The sequence below is a fragment of the Castor canadensis genome, chromosome X (genome assembly GCF_047511655.1).
Source record: "Castor canadensis chromosome X, mCasCan1.hap1v2, whole genome shotgun sequence".
Classification (NCBI taxonomy): Eukaryota; Metazoa; Chordata; class Mammalia; order Rodentia; family Castoridae; genus Castor; species Castor canadensis.
In genome coordinates this window covers 21,020,390-21,037,613 of record NC_133405.1, presented here as the reverse complement: position 1 = coordinate 21,037,613, position 17,224 = coordinate 21,020,390, and the positions used below count along the sequence as shown (strand labels likewise).

The 17,224-nt window shown below is 40.0% G+C and overlaps 1 protein-coding gene across 2 annotated transcripts in view; it reads left to right on the top strand.

Moving 5' to 3' along the window:
• Positions 1-7,895, top strand: part of Hprt1 (hypoxanthine phosphoribosyltransferase 1) — a 34,741-nt gene extending 26,846 nt beyond the window's left edge. The window contains exons 6-9 of one of the 2 annotated variants that reach the window (XM_074064456.1): positions 2,637-2,719; positions 6,098-6,144; positions 6,322-6,398; positions 7,672-7,895. In XM_074064456.1, the coding sequence (XP_073920557.1) occupies positions 2,637-2,719; positions 6,098-6,144; positions 6,322-6,398; positions 7,672-7,701 (237 nt within the window). In that variant the 3' untranslated portion in view covers positions 7,702-7,895. Of the gene's footprint in view, positions 1-2,636; positions 2,720-6,097; positions 6,145-6,321; positions 6,399-7,258 lie in introns of both variants that reach the window. The other variant, XM_020184861.2, reaches the window with a different exon arrangement.
• The last annotated feature ends 9,329 nt before the right edge of the window (positions 7,896-17,224 follow it).

Below are 17,224 nucleotides of genomic sequence, written 5' to 3'. Positions count from 1 at the left end.
ATTTTCTCTATACTTTTTTATCTTTCCTAGAGCCTCTACCATCATTTTTCTGCCCATGATTGTTTGTTGCTTATTTCTCTTTCACATTTATTTATTTTTTAAAATTTCACTTGTTTGTTTTGAGACAGGGTCTTACTATGTAGCCCTGGATGGCCTTGAACTCATGATCTGCCTGCCTATGCCTCCTGAGTCCTGGGAGTACAGGTATATACCACCACCCCAGGCTTTACTGTTGACTTTGAGACAGGGTCTGACTTACATAGCCCAGGCTGGCTTTGGAATTTACCATCTGCCTGCCTCTGAGGTGCTGAGATTACAGGCATGCACCACCATGTCTAACTGTCCTTATTTTTAAAAAATAATCAGCTTTCCCCACAAAGATACCTGATCCCATTATCCATCATTCCCCAATTTCTTCCTGCCCCAACCCCTAGCAAACTGGTAAGATTTGCCTATTCTAGGTATTTTATATAAATGAAATCATACAGAATATGCCTTTTATGCTTGACTTTTTTTTACTTAGCTCAGTATTTTTGAGGTTCATCCATATTATGGAATGTAGCAATATTCATTCTTTTTATTGCTAAGAATATTCCATTGCCTGAATATACTAAATTTTCTCTATCCTTCAGTTGAGTCATTGGGGTTATTTTCAGTTTGCTCTTTATTTCTTGTGCTTCAAATGTTCTTCCTCTCTTTAAATTTCTTATCCCATGTTTAAATCTTGTTAAGACCCAGCTCAAAAGTCACCTACACAAAGCCTCCTTTGATATCGCTTCCCTTCTCATTTCACTTGGAGCTTTTTTATTTTAATTTTAATTATAAAACATCTTAATTTAAAAAAATTTTAGCAGTATTAGTGATTAAACCCAGGACCTCATGAACGCTAGGCAAGCACTCTACCCCTGAACTACACTTCTACCCCTTAATTGTGAAATATTTGGAATTCACAGAAAGGTATATTAAACACCCATGTATTAACATTTTGCCAAATTTGCTTCAGATCTCATTTTTTAAAAGAAATCAGACATAATATAGCTAAAGCCCCATTTGAGGCATGACAATGTATCATTCTCATGCATGTTTCTGTACTTCCTTGGTACAAGGTTTTGTCAGGCCTGACCAAGGTGTCTGTCTCACCTAAGGCTCATGCTCATCTTCCAGGTTCATGCAGGTTGTTGGCAGAATTCAGTTCCTTACGATTGGCACACTGAGGGACCATTTTCTCCCTGGCTGCTGGCAAGGGTTTGTTCTCAGCTGCTAAAGGCCACCCTCATGTCCTGATACATGGCCCTCTCACAGTATAGCAGCTTGCTTCTTCAAAAACAGCCGGAGAATCTTTCTATAACCTGCTGTAATTGTTTTGTATAACATAATCAAATCATGGGGAGATTCTTTTCCAGTCATTTTCATGGATCTTCATCATACTCAAGAGGTAGAGATTCTTCCAGTTTGAACACCAAAGGACAGCAATCTACCTGTCACATCCCCAAATCTTCATTTTTCACAATTCTCCAAACCTGATCTTTCTCATGACTGACACTGATTTTTGGTTTTTAGGGTTCTTTTTTTCTAGTGCTGGGGATCGAACCCAGGACCTTGTACATGTTAGGCAAGGGATTTACCACTAGCTATACCCCCAACACCTGTGTTTTCCCATTTTTGAAGTATATTTTCAGTGAAGAGCATTAGGGTTCAGGTCTCAGGGGTTTCTTCTGGGCAATATCCTACTTTTGACTGAATAGCTAAGACTCATCTTAATGTAAAGTCATTTTATTTGGTAAAACCTTATTAATTTGAATACTTTTAAAGATAATACAAGCAATATTTCTCTAGCTTGAGGCCCCAATTTCAGACCCCACTACAGCAAAGCAGTGTTTCTCAAAATGAGGGGTAGACAATTCCTGTCTTGAATTTATGAAGAAAAATTTAAAGTACTCTTTTTTTTGGTGGGATTTGGGTTTAAACTCAGGGCCTCACGCTTGCTAAGCAGGCACTCTTATTGCTTGAGCCACTCCTCCAGCCCTGTTTTGTTTTGGGTTTTTTAGAGATAGGATCTTACAAACTATTTGTCCAGCCACAGTCATCCTGATCTCTACCTCCTGAGTAGCTACGATTGCAGGTATGAGCCCAGCTTAAAGTACTTTTATTAAGAAAGAAGACAGCATCATAACTTTCTCAGTAAGTCATGCATATGGCTGGGTGTGGTAGCATGCACCTATAATCCCAGCATTTGGGTGGTTGAGGCAAGAGGATCACAAGGAGAAGGCCAGCCTTAGCTACAAAGTAAGACTCTATCTCAGAAAAAAAAAAACAAATAAAAACAAAAGATGTGCATGTACAATACTTTGCCACACACATGAAAATTTGCCATTATTCACCTGTTTATGCATATAAAATCTAGTCCTAGGGACTGGCATCTCATTGCTTGCTGAGTGCCAGATGGTTTACAGATTTTTGGCTATCTCAATGAGTGAATTTTGGTGAGAATTACTGTCCTGAAAAAAAAACGACATTAATGTCTCAGGGAAATACCAGAACATTGGGGTTCTGGTATTTTTTGTTTGAATAGTGACTGTGAATTTAAAGCTGTGCGCCCTCCATTTACCATTTAAATGTCTTTTCTTTTTCAAAAGGATATAATTGACACTGGAAAAACAATGCAAACTTTGCTTTCCTTGGTCAAGCAGTATAACCCAAAGATGGTTAAGGTTGCAAGGTATGTATGAATTATGAAATAGAATATTTTCTTCACTTGGAAGATTACAAATGATTTCTTTTTTGTAAGGATACGCTCAGTTGTCATTTTATCTTCAAAAAATAATAAAATCTCAAAGTTCAGAAAATATCCTTTGTAAATAATTTTGCTGTATATTAATAAAGCCCTTCACTATAGCCAGTTCCTTGCCTAATAAATTTGTCCCTCAGTATCCATGGTGGATTGGATCCAGGATCCCTCAGACACCAAAATCCCCAGGTGCTCAAGCTCTTACATAAAATGGCATAGTATTTGCATATAACCTGTGCATATCTTTCTAGATTACTTATAATACATAATGTAAATTCTGTGTAAATAGTTAAGCTGTATTGTTCAGGAAATGATGTCAAGGGGAAATCTGCATATGTTCAGTACAGACATATTTTTTAGAATATTTTGTTCCATTATTAAGTTTGAAGATGTTCCGTATAGAAGGTGGTTATTATTAACATTTGGTTTTTCAGCATGTTATATATATTAACTTGTCCTGAGTAGCAATGCACAGGATTTGGGGCTCCTTGCAAAATTGAGACCAAGGATCCTAATGAAGTGATGAAATAGTAAGAAAGGGGATCAGCCCTGAAGATCTGGACCTCCTGGAATTGAGCAGTGATAAATGCTGAATCTTGTTTTATGTCCATATTGAAATTTTACAGTGCCTACTTCCTTTTTTTTTTCCTTTTTTTCTAAGGCAGCCTCACCTCTTGGCTATATCTGGCTGTTTAGCTTTTGCTTTTTACAGTTCTGTGTCTATCCGTAATTATAGTTTCGTCCTCCAACAAGTCTCGGGTAGCATTATTATTCCCACTTCACCGGTAACAATACTGAGATACAGGGCTAGTAAGCTTATAGAGATGAGATTTGAACCCAGGGAACCTGGCTCAGTTAATGTGTTTACCACTTTAAGTTTGGTTAAAAGTAACATCTGGTTTTTTGTTTGTTTGTTTTGGGGTTTGAATTCTTTTTTACTTTTATAATTATATTTTTTTATTTTTGAATCTTTGCCCAGTTGGTGATTTTTTTCATGCAGAGGTCCTATAGTGATCTAACATTTTTCCTGATTGATTAACTGTTTTTTATAAACCTCTTTTAAAGGATCAAAGTAAGCCTGCTAATGAGCTATATGTCACTAGTTTGTCCTTCTGGGTTTTTCTGGTAGCTAGTACAAGTGTACATCAGTGGGTTTTTGTGTTGGTGGAGATATGATGTGCTCAAAGAATATGTAGGTCATTTCTTAGTAATGTAGTTGATCTACATCAGTGGCTTTTGACCTTTTTCCCCTAAACTCTCTTCCACAATGAAATTTTAGTATCACAGATACTTTATAGATATATGGAAGTTTTACATGTATATCTGTGCTTTATGTATAAAAAGAATAAATCTTATTTTTGTTCAGTGCAGGGTTAAGAATGACCAAATTTTTTAACTTAAATTAAAATTTTAAATTAAAAAGCTGCTGGGGTCATGGCTCAAGTGGTAGAGCACAAGGTCCTGCGTTCAAATCCTAGTATCAGCAACAACTAAAAAGCTGTGGCATGGCCACTCTGCAAAACAGTTTGACAATTTCTTTTAAAACTAAACATGTAACTGCCATAAACCCCCAGAAGTTGATCTACTGATCACTTATCCCAGAGAAGTGAAAACTTGTGTCCACATAAAAATCTGTACATGAGCCGGGCACCTGTGGCTCAGGCCTGTAATCTTAGCTACTCAGGAAGCAGAGATCAGGTGAATGGAGGTTTGACGCCAGCCCCAGGCAAATAGTTTCAGAGACCCTATTTCCAAAACACCCTTCACAAAAAGGGCTGGTGGAATGGTTTAATTGGTAAGGGTGCCTGCCTTTCAAGCGTGAGGCTCTCAGTTCAAACCCCAGTACTGTCCAAAAAAAAAATCTGTAAATGAATGTTCATGGCAGCCTTATTTGTGATAGCCCCAAACTAAAAGCAACCAAATGATTAAACCTACTGTGGTATATCCATGCCATCCTAATCAGCAATAAAGAAGAACCAGCTATTGATATATATGTAGCAAAGTAGATGAGCCTTAAGGAAATTGTGCCAATAAAAGTTAATATTGAAAGGTTGCATCCTGTATGAATCTATTTATCCAACCTTTTTGAAATGACAGAATTCTAGAAATGGAGGACAGATTAGTGGTTGCCAGAGGCTAGGGGTTACAAGAGGGAGCCTTGTGTGATGATTGTGGTAGTGATTACGAGTCCACACATGCCTAAAGCTGTACACAAACCTATAAAACTGCCTGTTAACATGTGAACACACACATAAAGCTGGTGAAACCAAGATCAATTAGTTCATCAATGTCCATGTCCTGGTTGTAGTAATCTACCACAGTTAAGTAACATGGTGCCATTGGATGAAAGTGAATAAAGGGATTCTAGGGATTCCCCTGTGTGGGTTTTTTTTTTCCTTACAACTTCCTGTAAAAATAAAAATTTTTGAAAAAGCTATTAACATTTAACTTTATATTTGCTGAATCACTTTTACTATAATTTGTTTACTTATGTAAATTGTATCAAATACAAATGCAAATTATATGCAAATTAGTGATTTCTATAAATACCCAATAATAGCAGTGTAGTCAGTTTTATTTTAAAAACACTCAAAATGGACTGGTGGAGTGACTCAAGAGGTAGAGTGCCTGACTAGCAAGTGCAAGGCCTGAGTTCAAACCGCAGTGCTGCCAAAAAAAACAGAAAGAAAGGAAAAAAGAAACACTCAACACTGTTATGTTTCCAACAAGAGCCAAACAATTGAAAACTTATTAACTTAAAATTTAACTTCTAAGCTGGGGGCATAAACTCAGTAGTAGAGTGTGTGCTAAACATGAGCAAGGGCTCAGGGCCAATCCCCAGTGCCAATAGAAAAATGGTTCCCTTAGCATACTAGTTGTTATTAGCCTAAAGTTCTCTTTGTAAGCCAAATGTGAAAAAGCCATAATGAAAGGTGATAACTCACCTCTGCCATACTCTTTACAGCTCAAGGATCGTTATTTCCAGGGATTCTAGACAGAGATCTTTTCATCTTTGCTCATTGTCACTCCCCACCTACTTTTTCTCCTGATCAGCTGCCCTTCATGCAGCTCTCAAAACCATCCATCAGGTTCCGGGTGGAGATCAATCAAGGGGCCTTGTCTGTGGTGTGAACTCACTGCTGCCCCTTTCCAGGATTCCGTTCTCCATTTCAGTCTTTCTTTGGGTATGTTAATACTAACCATGGTATACTAAATGTAGATGAAACACTATTTAGGAACATTAGTTTTCTTTTTTGTTATGTCCTGTAATCTTTCCATATGTCACCTGTCACATTTTGTAATTAACAGCTTGCTGGTGAAAAGGACCTCTCGAAGTGTTGGATATAGGCCAGACTGTAAGTAGATTACTTTTTGTCAATCATTTAGCCATCTTGAACCTAAAGAAGTTTTATGTGAAATGGCTTAGAGCTACTTTAGAGACTATTTGTAGAGAAGGCACATTTGCAAGTATTAGATTCATAAGTAATGTTTTCTGTATCTATTGATAAATTGTGATTTTTCTTTTTGCTTAGTTGTTGGATTTGAAATTCCAGACAAATTTGTTGTTGGATATGCCCTTGACTATAATGAATACTTCAGGGATTTGAATGTAAGTAATGCTTCTTTTTCTCGCTCTCATTTTTCAAAACCCACATAAAAATTTAGGAAAGAGAATTGTTTGCTCCTTCTAGCACCTCATAATTTGACCAGACTGATGGTTCCCATTAGTCACATAAAGCTGTAGTTAAGTGCAGATGTCCTTAGAACTGGAACTTAGCCAGGCTAGGGTAACACTTCTTACTGGCTGAAATAGTTGAACAGTTTTAATATACAGTAACTGTCCCATTATTATTTCAGATGATAAATGTGATCATAATCAAGAAATAAATGATCCAATTTAATTCTCTTAATTTACTCTGCTTCAAATACCTACCTCCCACTCTGGAGGCATGAGTTCCATGGGTGTGTTTGTGAACATGGTTTGAGGAAGATTTGGGAAGACTACAGCCATTAGCACTATCTAAAGCGGGTTTTTTACTCCATCTTTTTTAACCACTTACCCATATCCCTATTTTGATGTATCTAAAATTCCCTGCATTTTTTTGTGTTTCAAAGTTACAATTGAGACCAAAAAAGCAAATGAACAGGACAAACTGCTGCTTTGTTTTTAAAAACACTCTCCCTAAAAGTTACTGGTCTTAAAGCACAATAGTATTGCATCTGTTTGTTTAGCAAGAAACCTGGCAGCATACTACTATTCTTATAAGATCTGCAAAATGCTATTTTTATTATTATCATATTATTGTTGTACTGGGGGTACATTGTGACAATTACACAAGTTCTTACAATATTATAATAGTTGAATTTACCTCCTCCATCATTCTCCTTTATTCCCTGCAAAATGTTATTCTCGTCTTTCATTTCAGAGTACACTTTTCTAATGTAAATTTCTGGGTTTTTATTTTATAGCATGTTTGTGTCATTAGTGAAACTGGAAAAGCCAAATACAAAGCCTAAGATGAGAGTTCAAGTTGAGTCCAAAAACATGAGGAGTCCCATTGACATCGCCAGTCAAATTATCAAATGTTCTAGTTCTGTGGCCATCTGCTTAGTAAAGCTTTTTGCATGAACCTTCTAAGGATTTTATCTGTTTTATATTTTAGAAATATCAGTTGCTGCATTCCTGAACTTTTTATTTGCACTATGAGCCTATAGGCAGATTATCAATTTCCTCTGGGTGATTGTTGTTTAACTTGTGAATGAAAAAAAAATCTCTTAAACTACACCAATATTAAATTATAATATTGAAATTGTATCTGTAAGAAACATTTAAAGAGAAGATATAGTAGTTTTTTAATTGGTATTTTAATTTTTATATTCAGGAAAGAACAGAAGTGATTGAATATTGTTAATTATACCACCGTGTGTTAAGAAGAGTCAGAAGCAGTCAGTTTTTACATCAGTGACAGCATCTAAGAGGTTTTGTTCAGTCGAATAAACCTGTTTCAGTAGTGTTGACTGTATTTTCCACTTACTCAAGATTATTTCTGTGAATCTTTGTCAACAGTTTCTTTTAAATGCAAATAAATAAATTCCAAACAAATTACCACTTTTTGGATTCTTAAATGTAAAAGTCCTTAAAAATAAGGACAGTCTCTTTAAAAGAAACTTTGCATGCCTATCGTTTCTCTACAAATTAACTTAGTCTTACTTTCCGTTGGTTACCTTTTCCTTAAGTTTTAGTAGTGAGTTTAATTATAATCTTTACCAAACACAGCAAATAACTATTTTCGGGCAGAATGGGTTGGTGGAGCTAGCAAAATTCCTACCTACTTCAGAGACATTAAACTTCAGACACATGGTGCACTTGACTACATTTGACTGTGCACAGGAACGTGGCTTTCTCCTGCAATTCTATGAAGTTGTTCAGATTGCAATCTCAGCTGCATCTCAGAAGATTGTTTCCAGGCATGTTCTCTTGCCTTCTTTGTGTAGATAATGCTTTATTGACCAAAGAACAATAACAAAACCTTTTTTGTTTTCTGGGAGCAGAAGAAAGATTTTTTTTTTGCAGTACTAGGGTACTCAGGGCCTCCACCTTGAGCCACTTCACTACCAGCCCTTTTTTGTGATGGGATTTTTCAAAATACGGTCTCTCAAACTATTTGCCTGGGCTGGTTTGGAACTGAGATTCTCTTGGTCTCTGCCTTCTGGGTAGCTCAGATTACAGGTGTGAGCCACCTACACCCGGTTGGAGGAGAAAGGTTTTGAACCAAAAGTCCTAATTGTTTCTCAATTCTAGATGAGGTATGAAATGCAGCAACCTTGCCAGCAATCTGTCTATATTTATTCCTTTCAAAGTTTACTATAATTCCCAGCCACAAAATAGGGAGGTTTAAATAATACCAAATAATTTGCTACAGTCCTAGTGTAGAATAGAATATTCTAGTTTATAGAATATTTCATCTCTGTTCCTCATTTGATCAGCATAACCTGATGTTACCTCATTTGAGTGCAATATCCAGAATAACTCCTGAGTCATCTCCTCCCCTTGAAACGTCACCTCAGTGAGGTCCACCTGGCTACACCCAAGATGACACTGTACCCTGCTCCCACTACTGAGCCTCCTTACTCTTTTTTTGATTGTTCTACCACCTTCAGTTGGGTTGAACCATATGAAATGACTATCTTTGTAGGTTAAAAAAAAAACAGTTGGCTGCTGTTGGCAGTTTCGAGTAGTATAACCTAAATAGCATGCCATATAATTTACATTTGTATTTATTTCTCACCGTTTGTCTACATCCTCTAGCCCTGCTAGAATGGAAGCGCCATAGGAGAAAGTACTACTTTCTGCCCTTTTTTTGTTTTGTTTTGTTTTGGGGACAGGATCTCACTATGTACCCCTGGCTGGCCTCAAACTCCAGAACCTCCTCCACTACCAGCTGTCCTACACAGTGATGTGTGCTAGGTGCCTCTATCAGTGCCTTAGAGAGTAGTAGGAACTCACACGAGTGTTACTGAATGAATGAAAAGCTAAGAGCTCTGGACTGACTCTGGGCTAGACTGTCCTATCCTTGCTTGTTAGGTTTGAAGCATCAGGTTACTTAGCTTTGGAACCTGGTTAATGGAGGTAAGACTATTTTCTGCACAGTCTCATTGGAAGGATTAATTAGCTGTGATAGTACAGGTAAAATAAGACAGTAGTCTGTCATATAGCAAATGTTTAGTTGCTACTAAAAACATGAATGTTCCAAGAAGGTGCAGAGCTAAGATTTAAACCCAGAGCCATCTGATACTTGCTACAACATCATGGAGAAGCTGATCTCTTTCCCCTTCTGATTTGCTCAAACACTTCAGTTTGTAGTTATGTGTGCTTTAGCTGGTTGCCCAACCCAACTCAAAACCCAGCTAACAGCCAAGAAGAAAACACCTCTTTGCCAAACTCATGAATCCCATGTGTGAACTGAAACCTTCCTAAGAATACCCCTCAGACCTTTACTTAACCCAACTTGGGACCATACAATTCTAATGATTTCATTTCTTTAACCGAGTTTCAACAGATCAGATGTAGATCGTTTGTAAGACAGGGAAAAGGAGATGTTGAGCGAAGCAGCAGTCATTTTCAGGGTAACTGTCTAAGGTACAGTAGGTAAAATTGGGAAAAGCTGCATTTGGTCATTTAGGATAGAGGGACAAGTGGTCATAAATGTCACACCTCAGTAATCCCTCAGGGCTTCACTTGCATTTTAGCCCTCTATGATAAGGGATGCTGATAAAGAAAATGAAATTCTATCTAAGTTGATTTGAGGAGATAGGGAAACATAACATCCATTTAAGGAATATTACTATCCAAGAAAATGTTGGTGCTTAGTTTGCTGCAGAATTCATGAGTGTTGAACCTTTTGTGCATTCCTGTATTGTGAATACTTAGAGTCAAATCTGTAAATGTTGGTGGTCCCTCATTTTAACTTCATATATGAAATATTTGTGAATAACTTGGCCTACTGCTGCTCTACCATTAGCTTGGAAAGTTAATCAGTTGATGTCCTTCTCTAAACAAGATCAGGCTGTGAAGAAGCCTGAGGGGCAGGCTCCATTCCTTGGATAGGGTGGTTATTAGGGAAGGTCATAGGCGACCTCATAGGGAATGGAGGATAAATAGCCACAGGGAAATATAGGGGGAATCTAGGAATCTCGGACCAAAAGGAGCTGAGATGGTGACAAGCCAGGTGGGGTGCTTGAGGGAGAGTGGTAAGACCTGTGAGACAAGAGGAAGGCCTGCACCAAACTTCGGATGACCTTGAAGGCAGTGGCAAGGAGTAAGACCTGCATTCCACAGTGGGGAGGCCCTTGAGGGTTTTAAGCCTGGAGTGAGAAGATCGCATTTGCATATTTAAAGGCACGAGAACCTCTGAGCAGGTTCAGAAGCAATGCCAGTAGTAACTACTATTTAATATGTTTAATATAGTCAGCTGTATATTATGCTAAGTGCTTTATGCACATTTTTATTCATTCACAGAGGAAGAGATTCCTAGTTCTTCAATGACCAGTTTAGTACAAAGAAGGATTTAGTGAGGGAAGGCTGCTGTGCAAAACTGTCCATCTCTTCTTTCCTGGATAATTGTGTTAGCAATAATGGCGCCGATAGGTTTCGGTTCTTACTGTACCCTTAAGCTTCTGTTTCCCAGGGTCACGGTCCTGCCTCAAGTCTAGCTTGAATTCCCCTTCTGCCCTAACCTCCAATCAGCATGAACCATAAGATCCTAACCAATCAGATCATTCCGAGTCTCTCTCCTCTCCTCTCTCTCTCTCTCTCTCTCTCTCTCTCTCTCTCTCCTCTGTCCCTCTCCCACCCGGTAATAAAGAATCTCTTGGCAAGATCACTCCTCTCCGTGTGGTTACTGGGGCTTACAAATTGTAGTCACCTCCATCCTGGTCTTCAGTTTCCATCCTGTCCCACTTTCTCATACACATACACTCCCACACACACCCGGACCGTCTACACAGCAACTCAAGTGTCCCTAATTAAAACTTTAGTTAGAGCTGGAGTGGTGGTGCACACCTGTAGTCCCTGGTACTTAGGAGGTTGAGCTGGGAAGATCACTTGCGCCTGGGCAATAAAGCGAGACCCTGTTTCAAATAATAAATAGTATAATAATTAAAACGAAAAAGAAAAAAATGAGTGAGAGTGAGTGGCTCCAGCTGGACTCCCTCTTGTGGATCCCCATTTTGCAGTGAAAGCTGAAGTTCAGTGGCTGAGAGTCTACTGTCCTCCTACCCTGACCACATGGCTGCCCCACAAGCATGCCAAGCAAGCCCTAGAGTCCCTCCACTTCTCTCTGGGACCGCCGTAAGGACCTCCCAACTGGTCTCCACTCTTCCAGTCCTGTTCTATCTCCACCCTGCACTTGGAATGATCTTACTTTTTCTATTGAGTGTTTTTCTTTTGGAGGGGTGAGGATGATGTTTTAAAAATATAAATCAGGGCCAGGCATGGTGGTACATACCTGTAAGCCCAGGAGGTCATAGGTAGGAGGACTGCAGACTGAAGTCAACCCCAAGTAAAAAATAAAGCAAATAAAGGACCGGGGAGTGGCTCAAGTGTTGGGGCACCTGCCTGGCAAGCACAGGGCCCTGAGTTCAGATGGCAGTACTGCCGAAAGAATTTAAAAATATAAATCAGATCATATCACTTGCTTAACACCTAACAAAACACAAACTGTTCTAGGGCCTACAAATAATTAGCCCTGCTGACTTCTCTTATTTATCCTCTTTGCTCACAGACCCTTAAACCTGCCCATCTCCCCCTTGCCTTAGACCTTTGTAATTGCTGCTGCTTCTCCCTATCACTATTCCCCTCCCCCGTCAACATGGCTGGCTCACAGGTCACCTTGGTGAACCCTGCCCTGACCTCCCTAACAGTCTCACTTTCCGTTAATTACCTCATTTATTTTCCTCACAGTCCTTAGTACTGTCAGGCAGCCAAGCTGCCTTTAAGTAGCAACACATACAGCTGTTAGGTTGGACTTGCCACTCTGCTACAGATTTGGCCCAGAAAGAACGTGTATATAGATAGTTTATTACTTAGCATGACCAAGAAAATCATGGTGTCAGCTCCCCTCATCCCTGGCCCACAGGATGACGCGAACAGTGGGTTGTTCTGTCATGGAGGAGTCAGCTCCAGACTCCAGCTAAATGATTTTATGGCCTGCAGCTGTACCGTAAGTGGAGAGGGAAGGTCAAAAGTCCCGTGCCTTACCAGAACCAGGGAGGCAGATGAGAAACTGCCTCATGGCAGCCCCCACAAGATAGGGAGGTGGGTGACAAACGGCCTTGGGACAGCTCCTCACAAGACTGCTTATGTTATCGTGTTCCAGGGAGGATCACAAGGCTATTCCTCCAAGACAGGTCGGGCTGCAGTTGACCTTGTCTGTGAGGCCTATGTGGAGACGTCCATGGCATATCCTCCCGTGGACTTTAAATCATCCCTAGATTACTTATAATACATAGCACAACATGGATGCTACATAAGTAGCTGTTACACTACACTGTTTAGAGGAGAATAACAAAAAAGTCTACATGTTCAATACAGATGCAATTTTTTTTCCAAAAAGTTTTAAGCTAAAGTTAGTTGAATCCGAACATGTGGACCCCACAGATACAGAGGACAGACTGTATATTTCACGTTGAGCAAAAATAATAAATAAAAATCTTTAAATATTGGTTATTAAGAATAGTTAACATTTATTGAATTATGCAGTAGAACTGTACTGAGCACTTCTGATCCTTAATGATACCTATGTTGTTTTTTTAATCATCCCAACTTTACAGATAAGGTTCAGACAGGTTGCATAATTTTCCCAGATCACACAACTTGTAAGTGTCAGATGAGGAACCAAGACAATTTTATTCCAGGGATCTGCCCTCTTAATTCATTGCCACTTAACCAGGAGTGCCCAGCCCTTGCGCAGAAACTAAAACACTGATAACACACAGGAAAGCATTAAGCCCGTTGGAGGTAATACTTCCAAATGACTTGTATGTGAAACACAGCTTTGTGGGTCACAGCTGATCTTTAAGAATGTAAACTGACTTCCGCTGGCACTAAACAGCATTTTGAAGACTGTTGCAGAGTTGCTCCAATGTGCCTTTCAGATTTTTTTCTGCTGGCTTATTTTACGATCCTGTGGGCAGCTTCAGACAAAGTAACTTTCTAGCATGAAGGATTATGTGTGCTCTTTGCCATTTTTAAATGTGAATTTTATGGACACTTCAAACCACTTGAAAGAGTAATGATTTTTAATGGTTTTTCATTATTATTTGTAACTTCAAGCATTACTGATAAACCCGCAAATTAAATCTCAAGTTTTCTTACACAATATGCACTTACTTCATAATGGACTTCCTCGTTATGATTCATGACTGCAGTGACATTCAAACTTGGTAGCTTTTCAGTAGGACTTCCTTTCCTGACATTTTTTCTATTCCTTTAGTTATGATGCTATTTGAGAGCTCCAAAATGCAAGGTTCTGTTACATTACACATGGCTTCCTCTGCCTGGAATTTCTTGCCCCCATCTTCCCATCGTTTCCTCTGCCCTCTTGTCTTAACCTTGTCCTGCTTTGAGTACTTCCCTAGTTTCTGGCACGACAGGACATTACAGGCTCATCTTGTATTTTACCTGCCCTGATCCAGAATCAGCCATTTCTCTGAGGAGTGGTTCCTTTATAGGGGAATGGAATAAGAAGTCAGGATCTGAGTGCGGAGGGTGCTCATCGCTACTGGGGTTATTGCTTCTCAGTCCTCCCAGGGACAGAGCTAGGAAATAAAAATGTTCATGCTAACAGATACAAACACATATACAGATCTTTTTGTCTTAAGCCTTACAGTATCCAATCAAAACACTGTTTTCCCAAATCACTTTGTGATTTTTTTTCTTCCTCATCCCTTTCAATGTAGCTGTGTTACTTATAGTACAGTTTGGTTTGTCAGTGTTTGTATTCTAATTAGGCGCTCCTTTCTCATATTAGTTTTAAGTCAAATAAGTCAGAGCCAGCCCTGTTTTGTGTTGAGGTTTTTTGAGATAGGGTCTCACACACTATTTGCCCAGGCTCGCTTCAAACCTTGATCCTCCTGATCTCTGGATCCGGAGTAGCTAGGATTTTAGGTGTGAACCACTGGTCCCTGGCTAAACTGGGAGCTCTCTGATGCCAGGGCCAGTGTAAACAACCTTGATGTTCACCTACCTAATGTTTCTTTCTGCCCTTTTGGTGGTACGGGAGATAGTGGAATATACCATTGATAATACCCAGTGATATTTTAGGTTTATTTAGGTTTTCTTTAGGGAGAGTGAGGCCGGCAACAATAACTTCTGTGGTCCCAAGTACCTAGAAAGTGGAGGGTTTTTTTGTTTTTTTTTCTTTTTGGAGTAAAAATGGGGATTATGAAAAAAATTTAGTTTTAATAAACCTAAAATATACTTGTGTTTCATTGAATCCAGTCAATGAAATCGAATCAATTTCATTTTTTTTCCTTCTTTCCTTCTATTTCTTTCCTTTTGTTCTTCTGTATTTTTGGTGCTGGGGATGGAACCTTATGCATAGTAAATATGTTCTACCACTGAGCTATACCTCCAACTACTTCCCCTTCCTTAAAGTTGTCTGATTCTTCCTGTGTTTGGGTCTTACTAAACCTTAGCTGTTCTAAAGTCACCTTTCTGAAAACATTCTGATGACTGTTACAACCTTCTTCTAGTTATTCAGGTGTGCTGTGTGGTTGAAGTCCACAGGGGGCACCTACTGTTTGGTTAGAACTTGGGGGAAAATGTTGCCTCCATATTTTTGTGGTACTGGGGTTTGAACTCAGGGCCTCACGATTGCCAGGCAGGCACTTTTATGACTTGAGCCACTCCACCAATCCGTTTCAGAGATGGGGTCTTGTGAGCTATTTGCCCAGGTTGGCCTGGAACAGCGGTCCTCCTGATCTCTGCCTCCTGAGTAGCTAGGATTGCAGTTGTGAGCCACCAATGCCTGGCTTCCATTTGTAAACATAGGGTCACTGAGCCTTCATAGAGACAGTTGTCTAGGGTCATGTCAGGCCAAATTCAGTGGATAATTCTGGGCCTTCCTGTATCTCAGGTTTGGCACTAGTTGACTTGGAGCTTGAGACAAAGTATCCTTGCCCGATGAGATAAAGGTCAAGTGTACAAGTGACTAATGTAAGGCTGCTGTTCAGAGGAAGAAATAGCTAAGCCTGAGGGAATTTAAAGAACTATCAGAACACAGTGGGAAAGACTGGAGCATTCTGGAAAAAACAACATTAAGATGAGACTTGGGGCACAGTTTAGTCAGGTAGATATAAAGTAGGAAGGCTAGGAGAAAGGTTTCAGCCAGAAGTTCTGCGTGTATAAAGGGATAGGTTGAAAAAAATCACAGGGCAGTGCAAGAAAATGATTTGTATAATCTGTTTTGGGAGGAGAGGATGTAGAGGGGAGTGATAGGAGAGAAAGCCAGATAGGTAGCTTGGCATCATCTTAAGGGTCTTTGTACTAGTTAGGATGTTTTAGACTTCCAATCCGATTGCCCAGCTCAGATGGGCTTTAACAATAGGAGTTTATTGGCAACATAAGCAGGAAGTATTAGAGGAAGCGCAGGCCTGATCAGTTTCATCTACCTCTCCAATATGATACCAAGGACCCATGTGGTTTCAACCACACAGTTCTGCTGCCCAGAGTGCCCGCTTCATTTCAAGACTGGCCCTGGGGCTGGGCTGTAGCTCCAGAGGGAGAGCATGTGCTTAGTATGCAAGAGGCCATGGGGTTGTTCCCCAGCACCACAAAAAACCAAAAAGGCTGGGCCTGGGCTGAGGATGTAGCTCAGTGGTACAGCACGTGCTCAACAGCACTGCAAAAGCAAAAGCAAAAGCTAGCCCTCCTCGTGGTCAGCTGAGGGCTGCCCAGAATAATCAGTGCAAGTTTCCTCGAGAAAGGCTTCTGTGCGAACTTTTTGTTCATAGTGGTTAACACTATCCCCTCAAGAATCACAGGCAATTGGGGGTGAGACTGCCTTTTGCCCAGTCATGCCCACTTCTGGAGCTAAGATTGGAGTCCATTTCGCTTGGAACGCATATTAGGATGCAATGAGGAGGGAAGAAGCAGGAATTGGTGTCCAGGAGGCAACCGGAAATAACCTCTGTGGTCTCAAGTACTCAGGAAGTGCAGTTTTGTGCTTGTTAAGGTAAAAATGGGGATCCTGGGAAGATGTTTATCTTTAATAAACCTACCATGTCCTTGTGTCTCATTGACTGTAAGATATTATCAATTGTATGCACCATTATTTTCTGTACCACTGAGCAGGACAAACACTGCTCGTTAAGCTGGGTGGTGCAAGTTAGGTTATCTGGGAAACAGGCTCTTGAGTAGGAGGTGAGCATGCTGGGAGTTTGTTAGAGAGTGTTCTTGGGATCAAAACTCTGAGAGAAGAGAGGAAGCAGGGGTCCTGGGGCATGGAGAAGTTGGGCTGCATTCTGATCACAACAAAGGCCTCACCCAAGCCCACAGGAAGTTCCAGAAGCCTGAATGGCTTTCAGCATAGCCCTACTTTGTGATGAGTGAATTGGGTATTATTTAATGGTTGACCAGCCATTGGCTGCAGCTACTCCAGGAAGTGCTATGTGGCTTGCTTTAAGACAGGTGATTCCAAAGAGTATTGTCCACTCACTGAGGGCTGTCTCCTGGCTGCACTCTCAGCCACGATGGAAATAAGAGCAGGCAGAATGAGGATCTGGGAGACATGACACATGCCATGTCACCAATGTCATTGATTATAATGGTCGTCCCCATATCTGAGACAGTAAAATGTAAGCATCCCTCTTAGAAGCAAGGAATAATTTGGTAATTATGTTCAATCAGAAAGGGGGGGTGCATGACAGAAAGTA